The 25,094-nt window shown below is 31.1% G+C and overlaps 4 protein-coding genes across 6 annotated transcripts; all 4 read right to left on the bottom strand.

Moving 5' to 3' along the window:
* Positions 1 to 4,685: 4,685 nt before the first annotated feature.
* LOC101492099 (B3 domain-containing protein At5g42700-like) lies at positions 4,686 to 10,517 on the bottom strand. Its single transcript, XM_004501520.4, has 7 exons — positions 10,272 to 10,517; positions 10,097 to 10,183; positions 9,966 to 10,009; positions 9,488 to 9,656; positions 6,820 to 7,026; positions 5,958 to 6,046; positions 4,686 to 4,885 (listed from the first exon to the last, which is right to left on the bottom strand). Exons 1-6 carry the CDS (start codon positions 10,404 to 10,406, stop codon positions 6,005 to 6,007), a joined length of 684 nt encoding a protein of 227 aa, XP_004501577.1. The 5' UTR covers positions 10,407 to 10,517; the 3' UTR covers positions 4,686 to 4,885; positions 5,958 to 6,004.
* Positions 10,518 to 11,981: 1,464 nt separating this feature from the next.
* On the bottom strand, positions 11,982 to 14,397 carry LOC101492439 (uncharacterized). 2 transcript variants are annotated; one of them, XM_027334460.2, is made up of 7 exons: positions 14,257 to 14,397; positions 13,757 to 14,098; positions 13,540 to 13,668; positions 13,277 to 13,441; positions 12,547 to 12,677; positions 12,372 to 12,459; positions 11,982 to 12,234 (listed from the first exon to the last, which is right to left on the bottom strand). In XM_027334460.2, exons 2-7 carry the CDS (start codon positions 14,015 to 14,017, stop codon positions 12,094 to 12,096), a joined length of 915 nt encoding a protein of 304 aa, XP_027190261.1. In that variant the 5' UTR covers positions 14,018 to 14,098; positions 14,257 to 14,397; the 3' UTR covers positions 11,982 to 12,093. The 2 variants fall into 2 exon arrangements, with proteins under 2 accessions (XP_027190261.1, XP_004501579.1); XM_004501522.4 differs by having other exon boundaries at positions 12,372 to 12,677.
* Positions 14,398 to 14,910: 513 nt separating this feature from the next.
* Positions 14,911 to 18,836, bottom strand: LOC101493217 (uncharacterized). The gene is made up of 8 exons (XM_004501525.4): positions 18,684 to 18,836; positions 18,379 to 18,582; positions 17,558 to 17,615; positions 16,953 to 17,033; positions 16,805 to 16,837; positions 16,284 to 16,523; positions 16,026 to 16,167; positions 14,911 to 15,702 (listed from the first exon to the last, which is right to left on the bottom strand). The coding sequence occupies exons 2-8, from the start codon at positions 18,555 to 18,557 to the stop codon at positions 15,218 to 15,220; spliced, it is 1,218 nt and encodes a 405-aa protein (XP_004501582.1). The 5' UTR covers positions 18,558 to 18,582; positions 18,684 to 18,836; the 3' UTR covers positions 14,911 to 15,217.
* Positions 18,837 to 20,037: 1,201 nt separating this feature from the next.
* Positions 20,038 to 23,801, bottom strand: LOC101493754 (isocitrate dehydrogenase [NAD] catalytic subunit 5, mitochondrial). 2 transcript variants are annotated; one of them, XM_004501527.4, is made up of 8 exons: positions 23,567 to 23,801; positions 22,900 to 23,068; positions 21,805 to 22,125; positions 21,562 to 21,723; positions 21,395 to 21,469; positions 21,188 to 21,297; positions 21,035 to 21,107; positions 20,038 to 20,641 (listed from the first exon to the last, which is right to left on the bottom strand). In XM_004501527.4, exons 2-8 carry the CDS (start codon positions 23,041 to 23,043, stop codon positions 20,450 to 20,452), a joined length of 1,077 nt encoding a protein of 358 aa, XP_004501584.1. In that variant the 5' UTR covers positions 23,044 to 23,068; positions 23,567 to 23,801; the 3' UTR covers positions 20,038 to 20,449. The 2 variants fall into 2 exon arrangements, with proteins under 2 accessions (XP_004501584.1, XP_027190666.1); XM_027334865.2 differs by lacking the exon at positions 23,567 to 23,801 and adding an exon at positions 23,451 to 23,553.
* Positions 23,802 to 25,094: the final 1,293 nt, after the last annotated feature.

Here is a 25,094-nt window from a genome sequence, read left to right as displayed (position 1 = left end):
AATGTATTTTTTATTACTATTCTCTACGCTATTATTTTTTATTTAAAAAAAAAATAGAATGAACATATAATTATTAATCTAAACTAAAGAAGATCTGCTTACTCATTATATTGATAAAATGATTTATATCAGTCTCCCTTCAGTATTAACATAGATCGAATTTACCATATACAAATTCAATATTTATTTTTTAAATATTAAATCAAAGAATTGAGGTTTGCTCATACTATTATTATAATTATATACACTACTTTTAAGTCATCAAATTTATTTTGTACTATAATAGTGATAAACATCCTAATAATTAATTTTTTTAATATTTTTTTATAGTCATTTTTTAATGTGTATGAAATAAACAAAAGTCACACTTATCATAAGATGAAGAAAATAGTAATTAATATTGTTAGGATTATATAAAATAGATGAGAAACACAACTACTCCTTAGCCTCCTCAACTTCATTCACCAATTCAATTTAAGATTCCTTGTTTTGTGTATATAAAATTCATAAATACTTCATCTGATTAAGTAGGTATGTTTGTTAAGTATACAAACGTAAGAAAATTATATTAAAAAAAAAATTTAAATATAAAATTTTCAATATATTTTTTATATAATATTTTTATTTTTAAATACTTAACAAATATCTTAAATTTCTTGATAATATTTCTCTTACTTTTTACCCTCATCAAAAAGCAAAGAGAATCGAGAGTGAAGGCGTTCCAAAGTATAGTCTATCTAGCTAAAGTAAAAGTAAAGTGATAACATCGGGATATCCATATTGGTCCACAAACAGACAATTATTTGGGTCCAACATTTTCTTTTTGGTATTTTCTTATCCACACAAGCTGATTGGCTCATCATCTCTTAATAACTCATTTTCTTCTTTTGTAAAAAAATATCATGCTCTCAATAATAAAAATATTCTAGTTCTTTTTTTTTCCGAAACAGGAGGTTATGCAACTTTCGCTGGCAATAGTCCGAAAGTAGTGTACACTAATTGGAGCATACGCGATGGTGATTTTTTATTGGCAAATGCTAATAAGAGCTTTAAATATACATTTTCATGAATTAAATATAGAAATTTTATTTTAGAAAGTGTGTATTTAACCTTTTTTTCAAAGTTTAAAAATAGTGTGCCCAACCTAAAATTTATATCTTTGATTGTTTGACATATTTTTTAATGACACTTGTTAGTAAATAATTTAATTTATATAATATTGATGTAAAATATTTAATAATAACAATTAATTATTATCGTTAAATCATTAATAATATTTAATTTTTACTAAAATTATTTATAACATTATTAGTCACATGGTTGATTTTGATTTGTTGATTATGCATACAAATTAAACTTATTAACAAAATCCTTTTTGATTTGGTTGTTTAAGTGAATACCATAGTTTTATTTTTTTTAATATTAGTATTTAATGATAACTTGATTTTCTAACTCAACAATTTTTACTAAATACTAATATTTTTGCTGATAATAAATATAAATAAAAGTCAAAAATGTATTTTGTATAGATTTTAAATAAAATATATTATGACTTTATTTAAATTATTGATTGAAAGAAATAAATTTCATTAATATTACATATTATTTTTCAAATAATTCAACAAATGTGTATGCAAAAGATGAAAAGAGATTATCTCCAGAACCGCATTCCTTTATAGACACCCATTCTTTTAATGCCTTAAGAGCTAAAATAACCCCATTAAAAATGCTCTTAGACCAATGGATGGTAACTTGATTTAAGTGACAATAATAATTACTAAAAATAAATTGACATTAATAATATTTTTACGATTATTTTTATAAAAAAGAGTTAAATTGATAAAAGTTAATGTATTTGATATATATTATATATTAAATAGAGAGTTAACGAGGGTGGTCTATATTTGGAACTTTATTGAATTAACATATATAATTTTTTAGAATTCATTTATTATTTTTATCTAACACATCCGTTATTAATAATATTAATTTATCATAAAAAATGAAAAGTTAAATTAAATATATTTATATATAAAAATATTTTTTATTATTTTACAATTTACGTTTTCTTATATATTTAAAAAAATAATAAAGATTTATAATTAGAGAATAGATGTGGTATATAGTTCAGAGTTTGTCTCTTTTAAAATAAAAAATTAATAAAATAAATCAATTCTTAATATTTTAGTCATTCATAATTGATTATATATTTATAGATTTATTTAATCATAAAAAAAAATTAATATTACTTATTTTATTTTTAAAAATAAATTACTCAGAGTAAAATTCTTATTATTTATATATGATTCCGACCAAAAGCTCTTTGATTTGGACTACCCGCAATTATCGGTGCCCCCGAGTTATTGCCCCAAGATAAACAAGTGCCGTGCCGCTTTCACATAGACGCGTCCACACTCCACCCACACCATCGCCAAAGGAGGAACAGCAGAACAATCAAACCCAAACAAATAGGGGTGTCACCTCCTTCTCTTTCATTTATAATATAATTCTATATTTTAAGATTTACTCTTTATATACTTTTTATGTATATATAATTTGGCTCCTCGGGGCTGCTAAGACTCAAAGTTGTAGCAAATTTCAAAGTTCAAAGACATTTTATGTATGTACTTATAGATGATTGACAATTGAAGTCTTCGTGCTGACAATAGAAATTAAATCTGTCCTTGTGAAAGCTTTTTTTTTTACAGAATTATTCACACTTCATTCATATTCATTACTATTTATACACATAATAACAAAGCATTTCCAAATGATTTTAATGAGAATACATTGTCCTGTAAATCAATTTTAAATGTTCAATAATATAAATTCAAAAATTTATAAGTCATATCATTAATTTCAAATTAAACTTATAAGAGGAAGGTGATGTAACATAATAATTAAATTTTATGAGATGTTAGTATAAAACTAGTTATGCAAATTGGACATATTCTTTAAATTACTAAAGAAAAACTTAATTTAATATAAAAGGAGAAATATCATACCAATCATACAATATAATATAATGTAATAATATATTTACATTGTATACATACTATAAATTATAGGATTTTGCTAATAAATGTTTTAATGACATATCTGATAGAACCAAAAATATATTTTGGATTGAAGGACTGACTTTCAAATTTTGAAATAATTAAACATATAATCTCTGAGATAATGTTTCTATGTTTGATTCTTTTACCATATGTAAGTTTTTATAACACTTATTAGTATTTGTCTAAATTATAGTATACAAAATGTAACGTTTATATCCCTCTTCCTGCACCAATTGCAACTTCTAGACCTTCAAATGATTCATATTCTTTGTATCAGAACTAGGCTTCTTAAAATGCAATGTTCACTTTGGTTTTTTCTTGCATCAAAGGCAGACAAGTTTTCACATGTACATTTGAGATGAGTTTGGAGTTTTAATCAATGGTAGATCATATTAGGTCCCTCTCAAAAGTTGACGGAGAGGGGTGGACCTACTAATTAAATTTAAGAGAAATTATTTTTTAATGTCAAATACCATGTAAAAAAATAAGATATATATAAAAATAAATATATATGTCACATTGTGTCTATATTTTGATGTTTAAATAACACAATTCTGAATTTAATAGCTATGTTCTTCACAATGTTATCTTTGAGATAAATTGATCAACTATGATCGTTATTTTAAGTCATGACTAATTTTTGAAGAAAATAAATGAATATTTTGATATTTGAATATATAAAACAATAACATTATAGTTCTTGAATATATCAAATTTACATGAAACACCCCCACAATGTGTCTTTCCTAAGTCACTCTATGCTCAAATGTGTCTTTCAAAAACTATAGTAATACTTTCTCACGCATTTAGGGACACAAATCTCGATTTACTCCTTTTAATGGCTTATTTGGCATAGCTATAGGGAGCGAGTGGCTGCTACCACAAAGAACACATAAAGATGAGTTGCTACTAATATAAAAACTAGAAGTAATTAGGAAGCCAAAAGGACTTGTACATGCTTTTTGCAAGCTGTAAACACCCTACAAGTGTTGTTATCTAATCTAATATATCATCAAATTTCAAATACGCGTAGTAGTCTTCTACAGTTATTCACGGAACCCCCCATCACATGTGCTATTTTGAGCATCTTGGCCATAATCAATAAAGTATTTTTTTTCCTATAACATTTTGGTTTTATACTTGTTCTCCAAGAAAACAAAGTAGTAACTTGACTTTCAATGAACGGAGGTAAAGTAGTTTGCTAGTGATCTTGTTGTCAAAAAGGTACATAATAATTCATCAATGATTACAAGATAAATCTCCCCCAACTTATGTATTTCAATTGGATTACAAAGCACATGATCGTGACACATTATTGGACCATGGCCCCATGTGCCCCGAGTCTGACTTCTTCCTTTGTGGTATGTGCCCCTGGTTTATCCATAAACTCAGGCAAAGCCAGCTAGCTATTTGTTGAAGTCAACAATACTTCAGTATTTACCACTCAATCCCAAGTCTCAATTTAGTGCATGTTTGTATAAGTTAAACAAAATTAGTGTACTTTCCTAATTTTGAGTTAAATTATATTTTAATACTTCACCAAAATTTCGGTGTTAGTGCTTTCATCAAATTCACTGTGATTTCAAACATGCACTATATGTTTTCAAAGGAATGATGAAACATTGATTTTCAAAGTAAATATTTAAGATTATAAGGGACCGGATTCAAGAAAGTCCTTTGAGAGATAGCTCTATTCATTTATACATATGCTGAAGAGTTCACTTCACATGTAGGACCTCAAAAAATACACAAAAACACAAGTTAGACATCATACGTCAACAATACTACAACACCAAAAACTGAATCCAGGATGAGCATATTAGAACCTGCAAAACAAGAAAAATAAATAAAGGCTTTTTATGAGAGAGCACCAAACAAACGTTCACTCTCATGCTACTCTGGCAGTCTCCTAGAAGAAATCGTAATTAAATAAAAACCAAAACATAAGGCAACGTTTCACATTTTCAAGACTCAAATAAGAACAAAGAAAGATAATGACAAAATGGAACCAACTACGAATCTGACACCCCACACACAAAATACCCACATGTCTCTTTAAGACTACTCATATGATGATCAAATTTTCAAATTGCTATATCTTGCATCCCCAGAGGAATAAGACAGAATTTGATAGGAAAGTTCGAATGAAGCCAGGCCAACTTTAGCGTGTCTAATCTAACACTAAGCCTAGGAAGCAACAAAGAAACTCAATGATTTCAAAATAATAATAATAAGAGGGGAAATTTATTCACTGTTTTAATGAACTCCTATTAAAAAAATAGTTGTACTTCAAAAGGATACGAATTACAAGCCTAGAGGGTCGTGTATTAAAAACACTCATTTCCCATATTGACTTGAGATTGAAAAGAATTTATAAAGAATAGACACAACTCACTTTTGGATCCTATTGCAAGTCAGTTTTAAATATATACTTCAGACATAAGTCTTCATTAACATAAACTGATAACAAGTATCAAATGAGAATGACAGTGATTCCATTCATAACCTTAATCATAAAATAACCACCTTAGATTAGTTTGTGTCATTTTAATGGGTCTTCAAGCAACTTGTTTGGGCCCCCAACAGATTTGTATCCTTTAATACGTTACAGGTTTACTGCTTAATTTTTCATCTAGGCTTGTAATTCATATCTCTGAAGTTTTATAAAAAAAATACCTTCTGTTTAAAAACAACATTCCATGGGTTCGCTGTCCAAAAGGCCTAGGACTAACTAACAAAACTATAGTTGACCATACATCAGCAACAAGCGACCCAAGTAGTTACCATGTGACCATACCCCAAGCATATAATAAGAAAAAAAATATTAGTATAAAGACAGTATACTCATCACTTATGATGTGTTTTATAATTTGGTTGTGTATACCGAGAAAACAATACCTAGATTAACTTTACTGCCTCCAATCTCCAACTGCAATTAACTCGAGCTATTTACCCTCTGAAGGACTATTCACTCTAATAATGTACACCTGAAAGAAAGTTATAGCAACCTCACTATTCAATGATTAATATATCTAGAACATAGAGATTGCTAACTATATGAATTCATGTTTCAGAAAACAATATTAAATTTCCTAAGTATTTTAACATTCATCTTTTATTTTGATTCATTCTATTTAATTGCCACTACAAGTAAGTGCTAATATTACTGTGTTTAGATCTATGTTTTAAAAACATAACCGACCAGACAATTCAACCAGTTGAATCGTGAACCAACATTGAGTACGGTTTGGTTATTTGAGAAACCGTGACTCAGAGGTCTCACCAGTTTGATGTCCGACTCATTTTCTAAAACATTGGTTCAGATAGACCAAAAGGGAAATAGTTAACAAAGATAATCAATAACTAAATGGTCTTGGTCTTGCCAATGGATGTCCTAAAGTTACTTACCGAAGTATTACAAAAAAATGGTAAAATTTACAACATTAAATACATTATTTATTTATATTGTTTAAAAATTGTTTTTTTAAAACATTTTTTCAGTTTTAAATTTTTAATAAGTAACAACCCTCCATAAATTTTGAAATACCTATCTATAATGCTTTATACATAGTAACAGAACATGGACGGAAAAATGCTTTGGAATATTATAAAGATTACAAAAGGAGGTCAAGAACTCCATTATCAATCAGATGCATGTTAGCATGATTTGCGTGATATCATGAAGACCAGTAGCATGATTAAATATGGTGAACGAGTTAAACACCAAGGCATGAATGAGCAATAATCAAAATTTATTCACCTTGAATACAGTGCGTTTAACTAATTCAAAAATTAAAGCGTCGCCATCAGCAAGCTTATGAGCAATAGCAAAACCTCTCCATCCAGCGCTAAGTCCAGTTTTTTGAGCCAAATATGTTGTTGGATACTCATCCCCATCCTCATCAATCAAGGTCATCATTGCATCCCGTAGTGGAAGGTTTTTCTTGCAGAAATGATTTGGAAGGCCCTGTTGTCAAGAATTACCAAAATGATTAGCCCTGTTGGTTGCGACTACATTGATAGGTATAATTTAATTTATTTGTACAAGACTCCAGCTAAGCTACGTTGTTTAGCCATGATTAATCTCCGTTGAAATGATATAATTTGATTAACACGAGTTGAGCATCTCAGATGTAATTTAATTTTGAAAAATAATTTTTGTTGTAAAGGAGCAAAAAATATATATAAACCTCCAAAGTGCTCCTAGGCATTCAAAGCCTTATTCCCTTAAAAAGCTTTGGAATACTTTCAAAACATACAACATACCACATATTTCAAAAAGTTTTAAGGAAAACATTAGCGAAAACCTGGGAAAAAATAACTACTTTAGGTAATCATCATAGACTTGAATGTGTTGAAACTATATCTTTTAAACTTAAATGAGACTTAGACTAATAAAACACAAGACATAACATACAAGTCTGAAACAAACTTTACGAACTAAAATACATAGGTTTACATTAGAGGTGTACCAATCACACTACAACATCACACAGTTCTTGCAACGTACATTAGAGGTAGGGGTGTTCCGAAGAACCAAACTACATAACTGAACTGAACCGAACTGTTTTTGAACTGAACTGGTTTATAAAAATTGAGAACCAAACTATTTTCGAACTGATTTTTTATAACTAGAACCGAACCGAACCAGTTTTCAATTCGAAAAAATCAAACCGAACCGATTTTCAGTTTGAAAAAACTGAACCAAACTATTTCTTAGTTCGAAAAAACTAGAACCGAATTTGTTGTGTAGAAGTAATTAAGGGTAATTATGTAAAATTTGGCCTATAGGAACAAAAAAACTAAATTAAACCAGTTCAGTTCTGTTCAAGTAATAAACCGCTTCACTAATTTGTAAAACGGTTTGGTTCGATTTTTTAAACTGAAAATTGGTTCGTTTTAGTTTTTTTAATTTGAAAATCGGTTCGGTTCAGTTTTCAAACGGTTCTGATTCAGAACTGAACTTTGTCCACCCTTAATTAGAGGTGTCCACTAATTCACGAGTGTTTTAGACATTTTGTCTTAATGTCATACAAACAATCCACCTAACACTCCTATAGGTGACTCATAAGGGGATATATGTAAATTATTAACAACTTTAAGTTTGTCCTCTCAAGAATATAGTACAGCACATTTGGCATAATAGGATGGGACAAATATTAATAGCTGTAGCAGAACTAACAAAAGACTTGTTTTTATCCACTGAACCATCTTTATGAGGTCTTCAATCACAAAGATTGGTTAATTTCAAATTGATTTAAGTCTCGTTCCATGTTTCATATGTCATTTTTCTTCCCAAAGTTAATCACAAATTCATTCCTGACTTTGCATAATCAATGTAGATTATTCCATCTTTCATCAAATACATAACATATTTCTTAATTGATTATGTCTATTTTAATCATTAAAATTCTTATTATTTGTAATGAGTAATGCAGCTTGCCAATCACACTTACCAACTCTAATGATAAGGAGTGGGAGCAAATAATCTAACGTAAGTGGGGGATTGATCGATTGAGATGTAAACACTAAACAAACTTTTGTTGAACATTTTTCTTTGTATTTGAGAACTAATGTTATCAATAAGTATTTTTAAACCCCTACTAACATGCATTGGACAATGAAGAGAAAAATCTCAAGTTTATAAAACAAATGTTTCAAAACTTAATTTTGTTATATCATGAAAAAAGAATAATAAAATATTCAAAGTTAGTTGTCAGCAATACTGCAAACGTGAAGAGAAAAGACAGTTTGCTTTAGAAAGCGCGGTTGTAATTGTTCACTAACACAAAAGGTTTGTGTACATTAAAAAAGATATAAAAGTTCAATACATACTAGTATTACTTTTCACTCAAGAAAGAGTAGTATAGGTTTTCAAAATATAAAGAAAGAAAATGTAATTTGAACTTTAACTCACATTTAAAATTAATATTCTCCCTCTTAATTGTTATTTTTGATGAGGTATCCTATTTTAATTAAAGGGATTTGGAAGAGTGTAACCGTTGATGTGTAGTAAATGCCAAAGAGCTAATGCTCCCATTGAGTAAAAGAGCATAAGCTACAAATTAATAGACTGATGCCAATCTACCCCCAACAACTTCCATTGAAAAGCATTAAAATCAATAACTAAAGCAGCAATTTAATTTTCACTTATGAAATACAAAGATGTGTTCAATCAAGCAAAGCCCCATTTTGTGAAATAGCATAGCTTAAAGTGAACAGACATGAAAATAGGCAACACAAATCACAAATACTTCCATTTCAAATTACCTTGCAAATTGTAAACTTATAATGATGATGCAAGTATGCAGCCCCATTTCAAAAGCCACAACAATAAAAAAAAAAAAAAAAGTGAACTTGCATCAACAAAAACTAAAACTCAAAACTCAAAAAATGTATGAAAAATTCAGAATAGATATAGATATTACCAGCCAGAATCCACCAGTGACGTGAGATTGGAGCATTGATTTAATAAAAATTGGATGTTTAGAATTCAAATCTGACTGCAACTTATCTGCTTTCTGCAATGCCTCCTCTCTAGCTTCATCTGAGGCATATACCCTCTTTGAATAATCCCTATACATATTATAACCTCCTCTGTATACAACAAAAAACAAATAGAAATGTAATTCCACAAAATAATATTTGGTTAAATAAATTTTTAATCCCTATAAATTTTTTAAAAAAATTATTTTAATTCCTGTAAAACAATTCAAAACTTTTTAGTCCTTATTTTTTACTTCACTTTTAGTGTCTATTTTGAAAGCTTTAATAAAAAACTGATACTTTTGATCTCTAAAAAATGTCAAATAAGGACTAAAAGTAAATAATATTTTGAGGGATAAACTTGAAAGGTGATAACAATAATAATACTGTAACGAGAAAGTTTGGGTGAAAAGAAAGAACCTTGAAGTTCTATTTCTAGGTATTATAACGCGATCAATAAGAACCTGTGAAGAGAAATAAGAAATGAAATTAGGTTAGAGAGAAAGAGAAAATTGATAGAAGAAATGAAGAAGGTGAGTTTTGTGAGTTACTTCTTTGTAAATGGGAGCGGGCAAGTTGGCGACACGGCCGGATCTTCTGACAACAACAAGCTCTTTCTGGATGATGCGAGGTTTCGACTGTTTACGCAAAAGAGAAGAAGATGATGATGGAGAGAATGAAAAGTAGAGAGAGAGAGAGAGAAAGAGATTTGTTAGTAGTACTGACCGGTGAGGGTTTTTTAATGGGAGAAGATGATTTGTGAAGGGATTGGGAGAGCTGAGGAAGATTAAGAGCTTCCATTCTCTTTCGATTTTCTTCCATTCTTTTGCGACGACTATCTTCATATGATGATGACACCATTTTAATTTTCAACAGGACTCTCAGCTTTCTGTGTAACTCTACTCAAAATCAAAATGGCGTTGCTTTGCCCGTCGACCGTTGGGTTTGCACTTCCCTCCTCTCTATATATAATACAATCTTGTCATTTATATCTATATTTATAGATATGTAATTTTGGGAATTTCTAATTCTAATTTTCTTCGGATTTTTTTTAAATCATTTTTTTTCTTCACTGAGTGATAAAATTACAAAGAAAATTAAATTTAAATATATATAATACGAATATTGATACTAAAATTTAGATGAATGGATATTAATAAAAGCTAAAACAAAACATTTTAAAAAAATTAATATTATACAACAGAGTTTATTTACTAATAGACACACGTCAATATTCGTCTTAATAATAAAGAATTTTATTTTTAAATATTTCAATTAAGTTTATACCACGGTGTGAAATGTGACTTGAGATGTTGTACAGAAAAATATTATATTGATATTATATATAAATTAATAAACTAAATTCATAAAAGATAGAGAGAAAAGTTTAAATTCATTTAAAGTCAAAATGACTTTATATAGATATTTAATCATGTCTGTTTATAATGACACGTTCTTGTGATTTGTCCTATAATATATGAATGATTGAAATATTCTCTAAAATATAATTTTTTGTTAAAAACTAGATATATTTAGTAAATATTTGATACTCTTTGATATAATTGACATTGACTAATAGATCTATAAAAAAATGTTTGATATCTAACTTTTTTTTTTATAAAATTTCTCTAACCGAGGTGATCATGTTGTTAGATATTATTGTAAATTTAAACATTAAATCATCGTATCGTATGAGATTGTCTTTGTTCATAAAAATAAAAATATAGATATCATTTTTTTACTTTCATAAATTCATTAATAAAATATAAATATATATAATTTTGATACCTTTCATACATTAATTAATAAAAATGTAGACAATATTTTATATGTAATTTTATTTTAATATTAAATATTCCTTACTCAATATTTAAATAATACTCGTTGAATTTGTATTTGGAAGAAAAGAAATGTGAAGTTGTTTGTGGGATGAAAAATTGCGGGGGTGCATCACGCTACTAATATGCTCCACGCTTGGCAGTTTGCACGCCAAATTGCGGCCTATTGTCCTCTCAGTAGCAAAATGCTAGCATTCCATGGACACCACCTCGAAATGGTTTTCTCAAAGTATATTGATCATTTCAACTATTTTCCAAAAGCATATAAGTATATTGATCATTCGGGTGCTTTTGAGTTGGCTTAAACATATCGGTGGCAATAGAAAGTGGGGCATGGAGACTTCTACAAGCTCTTAGATTATTTCTATTTGCCTTCAAAGTGTTATACTCGAAATAGATAAGTGGCTCATGATGAGCACAACGAAAAACTTATTCACGCAGAATATGGACCTAAATTGCATGAGTGCATCTTTGCTTCAACCGTGTAGCAACTTCAAAGTTGCTTTTACTAGGCAATCAACTAATTATAGCGCCCTTTCTCTTGCCGGAACATCTATATCTCTTATAGCTAATGAATCTATCAGCTCAAACTGGTAAATGGAGATAATATTGTGGTTTCATTACGATCATACTTTTTTTTTAAAACAAGTTTCCGATTGTGTTATTGGTCTTGCGAAAAGTGATACACTATGAAGTAGTAGAACATGCCACTAATATCTTATTAATCCCAAGTTCTTCAACCAGAGTAGTACCTCCGCAAGCCCTTCTCTCAGGCTTCTGGGCTTATAGTCTAGCTCCCTTTTAGCTTTCTCGCAGGAATACCCCCACTGATGTCTTAAAACATTCACCGTCTGATTCAATATTAAAAGCACAAAAATGAGAACAAGGAAGACAATATGCTTTATTAATTTGTCTGCTAACAATTTCTAATAAGAGTAAGACATATGATTTGGATGCATGAAAAACAAACTGGAGAAAGGAAGCTTACCGGTGGACTAATGAAAGGTAACGTTCCAGTGATTCGAGAGTATAAAACTAACAACCACCCATACGCTTCAATCACCCACAAAGGGATTCTAATCATTGGTTTTCTAGTATTAGTGATCACAGCAACCATATCAAAAACTTGATTAAACGATGCATTTTCACCCGTGAGTAAATACCTCTCCCCAATTTGTCCCTTTTTCATCGCAGCAATGTGCCCCTCCACCACATCATCAACGTGACTGAACGAATATTTGTCATTTCCATTGCCTATGTAACCAGGTAATCGACCACTAAATCGTTCTACAAGCTGACAAAAAATCAAACAACATTTCATTTCTGTTTAGATGTTACAAAAAATTAAAGTTAAAGTTGGTTATGGGTAATTATAAGTATGTTATTATTAATTTAGGTTAGTTATGATTTATTAGTTTAGTTATAATCAAAGTGTATAATATTCTTATTTTAGTGTATATCACGGTAGGTTTGTGAGAATTTCAGTGAGCCACATGATTTTACAAAAGTTACTATTTTCAAATCATAATGGCTCAACGTAATTAAAATAAATGCATCCTGATACCAAACATATATGCAATCATCATTTCTCATTGAATTAATTCCAAATAATTCAATCTTTTTTTTTTTTTTGATCTTTTTACATCAATTGGGTGATCCAAGTAATTCAATTTTTCTCTCAATTATATTTCTCTTTTGTTGGATTCTATCATGCTTCTCAAGATACCGTGCATCTTTAGAATCACAGTTAGAGTATCACAAAATCTCAGTCACACGGTGCTTTTGTGTAATGTAGTTTTTGCCAAAAAAATCAGAGTAGTCAGCCAAATTCACAGTGAATTCAAATTCAAACATGCTGTATAAAACAAAACACAAAAAGAAATGAACCAGTACCATCTTTGCAACAACGTTTCCTGCAGTGACTTTACCAGGTCCATAAATAACCCCAGGATAAAGCAACACTATTGGCACACCCTCAGATGCAGCTTGTAGTGCAATTTTATCTGTTGTAACCTTTGATTTCTCATATTCCGAGCAGAAAAATTTCTCATGATGAACCTATAATTCGGATTTTGAGAAACAAACACATCAATCACAATCACAAAATCTAGAAGAAAAACAAAAATAAAAAAATCAAAATATTGATTGGTTTGTACTTGATTCTCATCGGCAATGGTTCCATCGGTTGGTCCAAGAGCGAAAAACGACGACGTATATATGAGTTTCTCCACCGTCTTGGTTTGCTTCACTGCTTCCAGCACATTCTTCAAACCTTCAACGTTGACCTAATTTGAAAGAAAATGAATTGAATTAACAGAATAATAGGATTAAGGAAAATTTTAGTGCTGGATGAGGGAAAATTAAGGCTCTTACGGTGATGAATTTAGAGGGATCGGGGAGCCAGGGTTCAACGAGAGCGGCGACGTGGAAGACAACGGAGCAGTCGGAGAAAGCGGAGAGGAGAGAGGAAGAGTCGGTGATGTCACCGTAGACGATTTCGGATGAGGGAGGAAGGGCGGAAAGATCGCTGGTGGGTCTGACGAGGACCTTAACGGAGTAACCTTGTCGGACGAGGGCGTTGCACAGCTTTCCCCCAAGGTAACCGGATGCACCGGTCACCAATACTTTCTTCATTCCTTTTTTACAACCAACTTAATGTTCCACTTTTAGCTTTTCTTCAACATTGTTCCTTTTCTTGTCTTCCTCAATATTCCACTTTCATAAGTATACCAACTAATTACGTTAGAATTACTGAACTAATTAAAATTTTATTTAGTTTTTTATGAATATTTTTATTAGTATTTAACTGATTGAAATTTAAAGTGATTTATTCGAATCTTATGCTTTGAACAAAATAAAAAAACGCAACCAACCTTGCCACCGTGATCAAGGACAAGCTGCTGGTGACTGTGCAGGTGGGGTCTCACTATTAAGAGGAGGATGGGTGCTTAAGTTGGCAGATTTTTGGCAAGTTCTGTGTAAAATGTTATTTTCTTATTTTAAGCCAAGGTTTGAATTTTATTTTTCTTTCACCTTTTAATGAGTGTGTTTGGATACTTAATCATTATACGACTCTTTTTTTCCAATTTGTTAGTATTGAGCTCGGGTCAATATTCATGGGTGAATGCAATTTTGTGTGAAATTTGAGTTATATAGAAAGGATGAAAAATTCCATAATGCAGTACAGTAGCATAAAATCTGGTTGCCTGACTTTGCCTTGGCCAACCACAAGTTCACATGATAAGGACAATTTAAACCAAACCAGTGTTTGGAGTGGGTCTACATCTAATGTGCTCTAAATAATGTGCACTAAATATTTGACAACACCGAATAGAGTTTCATTTTTATTATTTATTAAAGTGAACTAGTAGTCATTTTACAAATATTTCTGGAGAAAGTTAAACATACAAGGTTAAGCTCTTATATATAGGATTTCATAGACAGTAAAATTCCATTTTTTTTAACACACCAAACCTATATATTCTGATGAGGTTGATGATGAGCTCTGAAGCAATGGTTAAGACTACTTAGAGAACAGGATTTGTCAACTTAATTTTAAGGGTATTATTATTACATTTACAACTCCATTTGAGTCAAGACATAAAATATACTCCGTTGAAGTAACTGTACAATTCACGCAGGAAAAATCCAGCTGCTCAATTACATTATTCGGTAATTAAACACACAGCTGAGAGGGAATTTACAAGTCATTAGGGTCTCTTATTTCAGGTACTACTACATGTCTAGACCTATAAGATCTCTCTTAAGTTTTTTATGAAGCAAACATGGAACCTTCAAACCCACCTGAAACTTGTGTGTGAACATTCAACAATGTTACAATCTCGAGCGCCTGATACATTTTATAGGATTGAAAGGAGTGTGCTTCCGTGTACCAAATATTATTTGAGCATTTTTGGAATTTGATCTGACATCCCAATCCTCAACTGTCTTAGGAACGCAAACATCAAATAATATTTGGCCAAGAACCCCATTAGCGTTGATGCTTGGGCGGCTTGGAAGATGAATGAAACTTCCTTTCTGTTCATCTGCTACGGAGCTAACATCTTTACCATCATAAAACTCCACTGAACTAGGAGAAAGATTCTCACTTGGAGCAACAGCGAAACCCTGAAAACTAGTTGAGGTTGCTGCTGCTTTCCGAAGCTCAGAGAATGGATCTGTGATCACATCTCTTGTTCCCTCTATGCCTAGTTTCTCATCTTCGATTCTTCTGTTTTTGTGGCGATAAATTGCAACTGCCTTGCCAAGGATCTCAGCGGTTGCAGCTTCGTATTCATCCGCATGATGCCGAAAATGACCTGACATATTCAAATGGAATTTAACACATTTTCCCCTCTGTACAATGATCCAAATGAATTTCATCCAAGAATAAAATATTGAAAAGAGTGTTTTAATATGCCTTATGCAGAAGGCAACGTACACTTGCTTAAATAATAATCACACCAACATTTGCAGAATGAATCATATTGACCAAGAAAACTAGCATTAACAAAGCTTTAATATATCTGTTAAGTTTTGAAGTACAAAGTCACATCAAGAGCTACAAGGCATCTGCTGAATCATATTATCTCATCCATGTGATATTACGTATAACTGATTACTAGTTAGTCAAGATACTGACCTACATGAGGAGAATCACTCCATTTTATCAGTTTGACATCTCCGCCGAGGTCTTTCAGTCGACGGAAAAAATTTGAAATAACCTCAAAAGTAGCAAGACCATCAGCTTCTGAACAAAAAATGAGATATGGGACCTGCATACTCTGCAAAAGAAAATAAAACTTGATTAGAAGATAATTCAAGATGCCTAACAAAAAAAAACAGAGGTAATCTGTTGATTATATGCGACGTAGTCATGTGTTTTTAGCTGGCTGCTTACGGTGGTGGAGTAAAGTGTTCGCCAATACTCTGCACGGTGGGATTCAAATCTTGTGAGGAAAAGGGAATCAAGACCAGATGCTATACCATTGGCAATCCATAAAGCAAATCTTGGTGGACGGGACACTTTTAAAACAGATGGGTTCAGAAGAAACCGAACGCCCAAATCACTGGTAAAATCAACTGGACTGGAATCATAAATGTAGCCAGAAATACAGTCTCTAACAAGCTGGTAATCATCCTGTGGCATGAAAATAGTTAAGAAGCAGAGAAGAACACAAGATAAAACTTGAACAGAGACGCCTATATTGCAAGAACTTGGGAAAAATACTTAATAAAAGGTAATAATGATCGATTAAATTGTGTATCACGAAGGGCAAGCTAGTGATCCAACACTGTATACCTTGATTCACACATAAACATTATTGAAAAAAGTCAAGAGTTAAGACATTGATGAGTTTACTAACTGTGCAATCTATGTAACTCAATCAAACTCTAAACTACTACTGGCAAAAAACATACCATATTATGTGTTTCGCACTTCCCACTAATTATCTGGATCAAAGGAAAACAGAGTCATCAGCTCTCAGAATTTAAAACTTTTACAGACCAATGATGAAAATGAAAAAATCAAAACAAAAAATGAAGCCCATGGTCTGAGATAAAATACCTGAAGAACCTTTAACATACAAGCTTTTGAACCACCTGAAAAAGATGCAAAGACAACGGGACAAGGCCTTATTTTCAGCACCTGCATATTGAACAGACAGCAGTATTTGTGAGTTTGATCCTATGAGTCAATCTTTTTTTTAGTTTAAAAAAGATTACAAATTCAGAAGTCGTTTAAATTTTCAAATATAGTCAGTTTACTTTGTGAGTTCCAGATAGTATAGAAACAGTAGAAGAGTGAGAGAATTCAAGAGAGGAGCATTTGTGAAGAGTTGTATTTGCGCAATGACTAACTGCCCTAACTGACTTTCAAACAAAATGTGCCGCCTCAGTACATTCTATCTAAGTTCTAGAACATAGCCTAGCTGTACTAGCCATGCAATGCTCCAATACTGTATTTCAGATTATTTTAGACAGGTTCTAATCAATGGGACGTGAAACAAGAAGAGATGTTACAATTATGCTTATTATCTCATTCAGAATCATTTTGTCTAAAATCTGAACACAGGATCATAGACCACTTGAGAATGCATGAAAATGAGACTTTAGCCGACTTCAATTCAGGTTGTCTGACCCACAAAATGGAAGGACTGCAGTAAAACTTACCTCGACAAGTTCATTTAGAATATCAACAGCAAGAATTGTGGCTTTCTCAGGGAAGAACCTGCAAATAATAGCAATGTTATAATCACCAACTCTCTTCTGCTTCAAAATCTTTTGGCATAAAATATTCATATAGCACCCATTATTACACAATAAAGCTTTAGTAGCAGTGGTAGTAGTAGTAAGTCCCTACTTCATATTTAGTTTTGGAGTTGTTTATAACTCCAACACATTCTGCATACCTCGCATCATGTATCCTACTGCTGTTGTTCTGTAGTCCTTTATCCCACACGTAGCCAAGACAAGAAGACTACATTATCTCAATAGCTTAGCTTAGGTTGATTATTCATTCATATAGAGTTTTAAGTTTTCTTGATAAGTAGACAAACAATTTAACCGAAATAATTCGCATTCATCTATTAATACTATTTTTCTTTTGCAACAGCTAATGTTGATAATTAGTACTGTTATCAAAACTGATTACCTATGCAATAGTTTGTGACATACTCCCTCCCATCTTAGGAGAATTTTTGGAGAACTTTTTTATTGTATATATAAGAAAAAGTCACTTCTGTTAAAGTACATTTCTTGTTTAAATTACTTTTATACACTTATTTAAGATGTTTGCCTCTTTAATATTATTAATGAGAACATTGGTTTTGATGTTTTTGTTGTTGTTATTTTCTCTTAAATGGGATTAGAGGGAGTACTTCTATACCACTAATATGGTCTAAATCAAAGTATTATTATTTATGACTACAAAGATGATGATCAATATGAAAATCATGAATTGAAGGGAATCCAAATACAAATTAAGAACTCACATATTGAGAAATTGAGAGTGGCAAACAAGTGAATTCCATCCAAGAGAGGAGTAGAGATCCACATATTTCATCAAGTGCTTTTCCTCACTTGACATCCATGCGAACACCACAACTATCCCATTCTCTTTCTCACAATTTACCTTTCTTCCCCAATAATATCTACCACCAAACCCCCACATTTTCCCTCTTCTTATTCTTCAAACACTACAAAAATTACAGAACTCCGAGCATTTAATTTCGAAAATTTGTGGAAAATTTGATAGGGTTCAATAATTGAGGAGGAAACCAAAGAAGGGGTTAAGTACATGCAATTTCAGCTTTCCCTTGATGAAACACGAAAACGAGGTCGGAGAGATTTGAGGAGTAACTTGTGTAGATTAAGGTTTTGAGCTCACGCTACGCCATCAGAGATTGGAACACAAATGACAAAACTTCGACTTTTTCTCCTTCTATTGGTTAACTTGACTTCACCCCTTTTCTACCTATAAATGGTGCCGTGTCCCACAACTAGTGAAGATTTATCGGGATTCACACGATAAATGTCAAACATAACCTTGAATTAAACCCCGATATTGTTTTTTTTTTTTACTATTTTTCTTAGTCGTTTCCGTTTATTTTTTTATTTTAGCATATCGTAGAATAAAGATAAATAGGAGTATTGCTACTATCATTGTCCTTATCTATCAGCACACCTGGTCCATTCGATTGGTAGCTATTGCACGGAAGGTTGAAGTTTAATCATTGTTGTCGTATATAAACCAACAAGTAATATTTTATTTTATTTTCAATAATCCAATGTTTTTTAAAGTAAGACTGTAATGGATTAGGTATAATAATTTCTTTAACCTCATTTATAGTTGAATTTAACCTGTCAATATAGCTGAGTCATCTTAGTGATTTTACGAATTGAGATTGAAAAGGTGTAGTCATCCACGTAACATATCTACCATCAGATATATTAATATTATTATTATTAAAAAAAATGTATAAATTAATGTGAGATAATAGTATTTTTTGTTAATATATTTCTATTAGATTTATTCACTATTACTATTAATATAAATTGTAAGATGATGAATATAGAGGAGTATATGTAATATTAATTAGTGTTTAATTAAAAAAATAATTTTAATATTACATTCAAAGTTAAATGAGTCGGACAACTTTATTTTGTAAATAAATAAATTATTATGAGATTGATAGAGTAATATTTTTAAATACAATCCTACTATTTATGCGCAAAATACAACACCAACTTTATATATCGTAAGAATTTACGTGGTTAATTTTTTTTAACAAAATTAATTTTTATTACCGGTACTAAAATGTAACTTGTTAACAACTCATAAATACTTGATTAATTAATTCAACTGAGGTTAATGAGTTATTAATTTCTTTTAACACAATTAGTTTCTATTCTTTGCAATCACTTATAGATATATGGTTAATGACATAAAAAGTTGGTTAATTCAATTTATTACGTGGCTATTGAATTATTTTATCAATCCATTTTTCACAACTCGCTAAAAAGTGTATATTTAATGACTCGTAAATAATTGGTTAATTTAGTTCCTTTTGTGATGGGTTAATTTTGGTGAATGACATAAATAATTGGTTAATTTTGATGCAAATCAGCATGGCATTTCAAACAGGGATATATAATAGTAAGGACAAGCATGTTGCTATTATTATCAAAATAATAGTATTTCAAAAATTTAAAGCAAGCAAACAAAAGGCAACACAAATAAGAAAGTGATAATCACGAAGGAATGAAACATCATTGGTACTTTTATTTAACTATATTATTGACAAAGAATACTAAAATGGACTGGGGAGGGTTATCATCAATCAATGTGCATTTTGAAAGGTCCCCTCTCAATGCCATAAGACAGCAGCAGTGGACAGCGAATATTTGAATGCTTTGCCGAGTTCTTGTCTTTGGTTGTAATGTCATAACTTATCCATTAAGATGAGGTAATCCTACTCCTCTGGAAAATTTGGGGAAATAAAAGGAAATTGACTGAAACAAAATCATAATTAACAATTTCTTGTCGACTTCAAAGCAAAAATATCAAAGTTGATCAATAATTGCTTTTGTGAATTCCGTTGTCTTTGAACTGCCACCAAGATCAGCTGTTCGATACTTCCCTTCTGCAATTGTGTTGAGGATGGCATTTTGAATCCGATCCGCTTTATCATGGAGATCCAAATGGCGCAACATTGTAACAGAACTCAACAGCAAAGCAGTTGGATTTGCCAAATTCTGTATAAATCCACAGGAAAACAAGTGTATTTAATTAAAGGTTTTACGAATTTAAAAAAAAAATGTGTTTCTCGATCTTTTTTCAAGTTGTCATTAATGCAAGTCTCTACAAAGACTTTAACGCTAGGCCGGTATCCGGAGAAAAAAACAATGATAGATTAATAGGTGATACAGCACAGGCCAAGATTTATGTATTTGACAAAGCCTAATCTAGCTTAGCCCATTTACGGATTGATTAGGATGGTGCAAAAAGCTTGTCTAAGTAGTTTTCCCCAATGCCTTACAAAGGGCATATGGTGCACAAGTACAGAACAGGAACTCAAAAACATACAATCCATGAAAACAAGCAAAATAGTTTAGAATATATGGTTGAAAAGTACTTCCACAACTCACCTTCCCAGCAATATCAGGTGCTGAACCATGTACAGCCTCAGCAAGTGCAATACCTCCCTCACCAATGTTGCAGCTGCAAAATACGTAAATGCTCAGACGATATAATTGTGACAACTATATTTCTTTTCCCAATTGAAAACAAAAAATAAAAACCTGGGTGTCAAGCCTAATCCTCCAATCAAGCCAGCACAAAGGTCGCTGATTATATCGCCATAAAGGTTAGGCATCACCAATACATCAAAAAGTGCAGGATTCTTCACAAGCTGTGGATGGTCCAAAAATTAACAAGTGTATCATTTCCAGATAGACAAAATGAATTTCCAAATGCAGTTGTATACAAATGAAGTTGACCAATATTACCATCATGCAGCAATTGTCAATGACAACTTCCTCGTACTTTATCTCTGGATATTTCTCTGCAACCTCACGGCAACACTATAAATAATCCAAAATAAACAGTCAATATTTGTATTCAAGAATAAAATTCAAGACCGAATATTTATAGACATTTGTATGTATAAGCGAACCTTCAGGAAAAGACCGTCAGTCTTTTGCATAATGTTGGCTTTGTGTATAGCAGACACCCTCTCTCTTCCATGTGCCTTGGCATAGTGGAAAGCATACTCAGCCACTCTTAAACTTGCTTGACGTGTAATGATTTTGAGACTTTCTACTACACCCCTCACGACCTGTAACCCAAAAATGCTAAATAAAATATACTGACAAGAATTTGGGTGATAGTATGTAATATTGATTATTGTGAAATTTACCTGGTGTTCAAGTCCACTGTACTCGCCTTCTGTATTTTCACGGATTGTGATGAGATCTACATTATCATATCGAGTTTTGTAGCCAGGAAGGCTGTAACAAGGTCGGACATTGGCATATAAATTAAGTTCTTTTCTCAGGGTAAGGTTTAATGATCGGTGCCCTTTTCCAATAGGAGTGGCCATTGGCCCTTTCAAGCCAACCCTATTTCTCCTCACTGATTCTAAACTTTCCCATGTAAGAAAGCTCTGTGTTCTAGGGTCAATTTCAGTCCCTACATAATGCTCTTCCCATTCAATTGGAACTTCAGCAGCTTGGAATATCTAATTATTGCAATAGTAATAATTGACAGCACATTACATTTGATTCAAGTCAATTATTATGAATATACAAACACACATAATGCATAAAAAAAAAAAAAAGAAAGAGACAGTGTTATAGATGGCGGGCCATGGCGGAAAGCAAAAAACTGCCTTTTTAGCCACTGAATCCGCCCTAAAACGCCATGGCTCCGCCATCCTTCACAAATTGGCCATGGCAGTTGTGAAAAAAATCTGCCACTGCAATCTGGCCATGGCGATATTTGACAAATGACAACACTGCAAGAAACATAAGGAAGAACAAAGTATCACAAACATTAGAAAGTGACCACTCAGCAAGACAGACTCCACATCCATGGCAAAGAAAGAAACGAAAAACAAAACAATATACTGACGGGAACCCAATGAAAGGAAACTGAATGGAAATGTATTATTATAAAAAGGTAACAATTACAGAAACAAGAACCCCGTAACCCAGAGCAGAACTCCTCACACAAAAAACTATAGTCTCTGGTGACCAATAGCAGCAATCTCAGTAAAAAGAAATCACACAGGTCATGGCTAGTTTCGAAGCAATCAGCACCCATGGGTGCAAACAGAACAAGCCAATAAGAAACACAATTAAAATATTAACAGAATTATATTGGATATTATATTCTTAATATTAAATGGGACTAAAAAGCATCTGAAACAAAAGCATCATACACATGAAGCACTCCAAAATGCATATCGAACAATTTGAAAAAATCCGAGAGAGATGAAGAATTGAAAAGGAACCTGTTTGACGGATTCAGCAATCTCAGGACCAATACCATCTCCGGGGAAAAGAGTGGCCCGAATGGGAGTGGAAGCAGAAGAGAAGGCCCTAGCGTTTGCCAGATAGCGACTTCCGAGGGTTCGTCTCAGGATCTGAGAAGCCATACTTGACCACACTCCCTTTTATATTCTAATTCACACATAAAATAAATACAACACAGAAACCAGATTATTGATCAGAATTATGGAAGTACAGTTTAAATAAAATATATTGCTTTGACAATATGGAGTTGACATGTACTGTATAGCAATATTTCACAACACTAATGTGTGTGTTTGGAATAACAGTGAATCGCATTGGCACCAATTATGTTAAAGCTCAGAAGTGTAATTTTTGGCAGAGTATGATTCTGCCAAATTCACCGTGAATCCAAACATATACATATACTAAAATAACAGAAACGTGAATCCGCAATAGTATTTGTATACTATATATTGTAAATCAAAGTTTAATAAGTAAAAAAAATGTGGACATAAATTGCAGAGAAACAAAGAAAACGAAAAATAAAAACCTTAGGAAATAAAGAAAATTCGGTAAAATGAGAGAAGAGAAGTGTAAAACGAAAACAGGGAGAGAATCGAGATTGAAGGAGAAAACAAGGTTGCAAAGTGAAAAAAGGGATGATACCTGGAAGCTGTGAAGATCGATGCGGAGTTAACGTGGACGCTGCCCAATCAAAGTTGGGGGTTCGATGGCTGAGTTGAGTTTAGTTTAGGGTTGAAGATTCTGACGCGGAGTGCGCATAAGCTGTATGGCCAATTCTAACGTTTACAACTTTTTTTTTTTTTTTTTACATAAACATTTAGTACTACTTTCTTTCCGCTTTTCTCTTTTTTTTTTTTAATCTTGTCTTGGCCGTGTTAGAATTTAGAGTTCGCTCGCGCAGTCACATATTTTTAGGCATGTTCGAAAAAACGCGTGTTTATTAAAAAAGTTTGTTGTGCTTTTTAAATGTTGTTAAGGTTCTTTTTGGACAAATTAACTTATAATTTACAACTAAAACTTGCAAAATTACTTAAAATATTTGATAAAGTTAACAATTTAATTAGTTTAAAACTATAATATTACATCAAATAGTATTTATAATTAAAAATAAATTTTACTAATTAATGTTTAAAATAAAAAAAGTATTTAGAACTTTTTATTAATTTAAAAAATTCTAATATATTTTTATTTATGTTAAATTAATATAAATAAATAAATTATTTCTTTTAAAATATTACTTATGAAAATTATTTTAAATTATATAAATTATTTAAACATTATTTATTTAAATTATAATGGATAAAAGATGATTTTAGTTACAGTAATAAAAGTAAAATTAAAAAAATTATTATTATAAAATATTTGAATTAGTTTATGAAAAAATGTTATAAATTCATAAATAACAATTATCAAATTTAACTTTAAACTACTTTATTGATTTTACTATACAGAGTTTTAAGAATATTATAAAAGGTATATATAATTATTTATAAAAATATCAAAATTTAATAATTGTATTGATCCGTGTAAACAATGTTAAAATAACAATTAAAAATGAATAGAATTCATAAATGACTATTTTCAAACTAAATTTGAAGTTCGTTTATTGGTTTTATCAAAAATCTTACGAATATTATAATATATATATATATATATATATAATTATTTAAAAAAAATATCAAAATTTAATAATTTTCTTAATTTGTGTAAACAATGTTAAAATGATATATAATTACAAATGAACGGAATTTATAGTATATTTAATTTTTTAATTTTAAATTTATAGGATGAGGAAGTAGGGCTTCTAAATGAGGAAGTAGCTTGTATGGTTCAAAAGGGATTACTTTTTTTCACTCTTAGAACAATTATAACATTAATGAGAGTTATGATTGTTATTGAAAAATAAGGAAATCATACATATGAGGGATATTACACACATACTATTTATTTATAAGGTGGAGGTATGGAACATAGGGTGTGTCCTAAAGGGTATTTCAATATTGTAAATGAGGAAGAACGCATACAAATTTAACCACCACACACGTGTGTGGGCCGCCGTTCGTCCAACTGGCTTGGCCGAGCGGGGCTTTGGTTATGTGGTGTATTATTTTTTAGCATATGAAAATTAATAATATTATTTCTTTAATTAATTAAATGAATGTTTGCGTTT

The sequence above is a fragment of the Cicer arietinum genome, chromosome 5 (assembly GCF_000331145.2).
Source record: "Cicer arietinum cultivar CDC Frontier isolate Library 1 chromosome 5, Cicar.CDCFrontier_v2.0, whole genome shotgun sequence".
Lineage (NCBI taxonomy): Eukaryota > Viridiplantae > Streptophyta > Magnoliopsida > Fabales > Fabaceae > Cicer > Cicer arietinum.
This window is presented reverse-complemented; position numbering and strand designations above follow the sequence as displayed.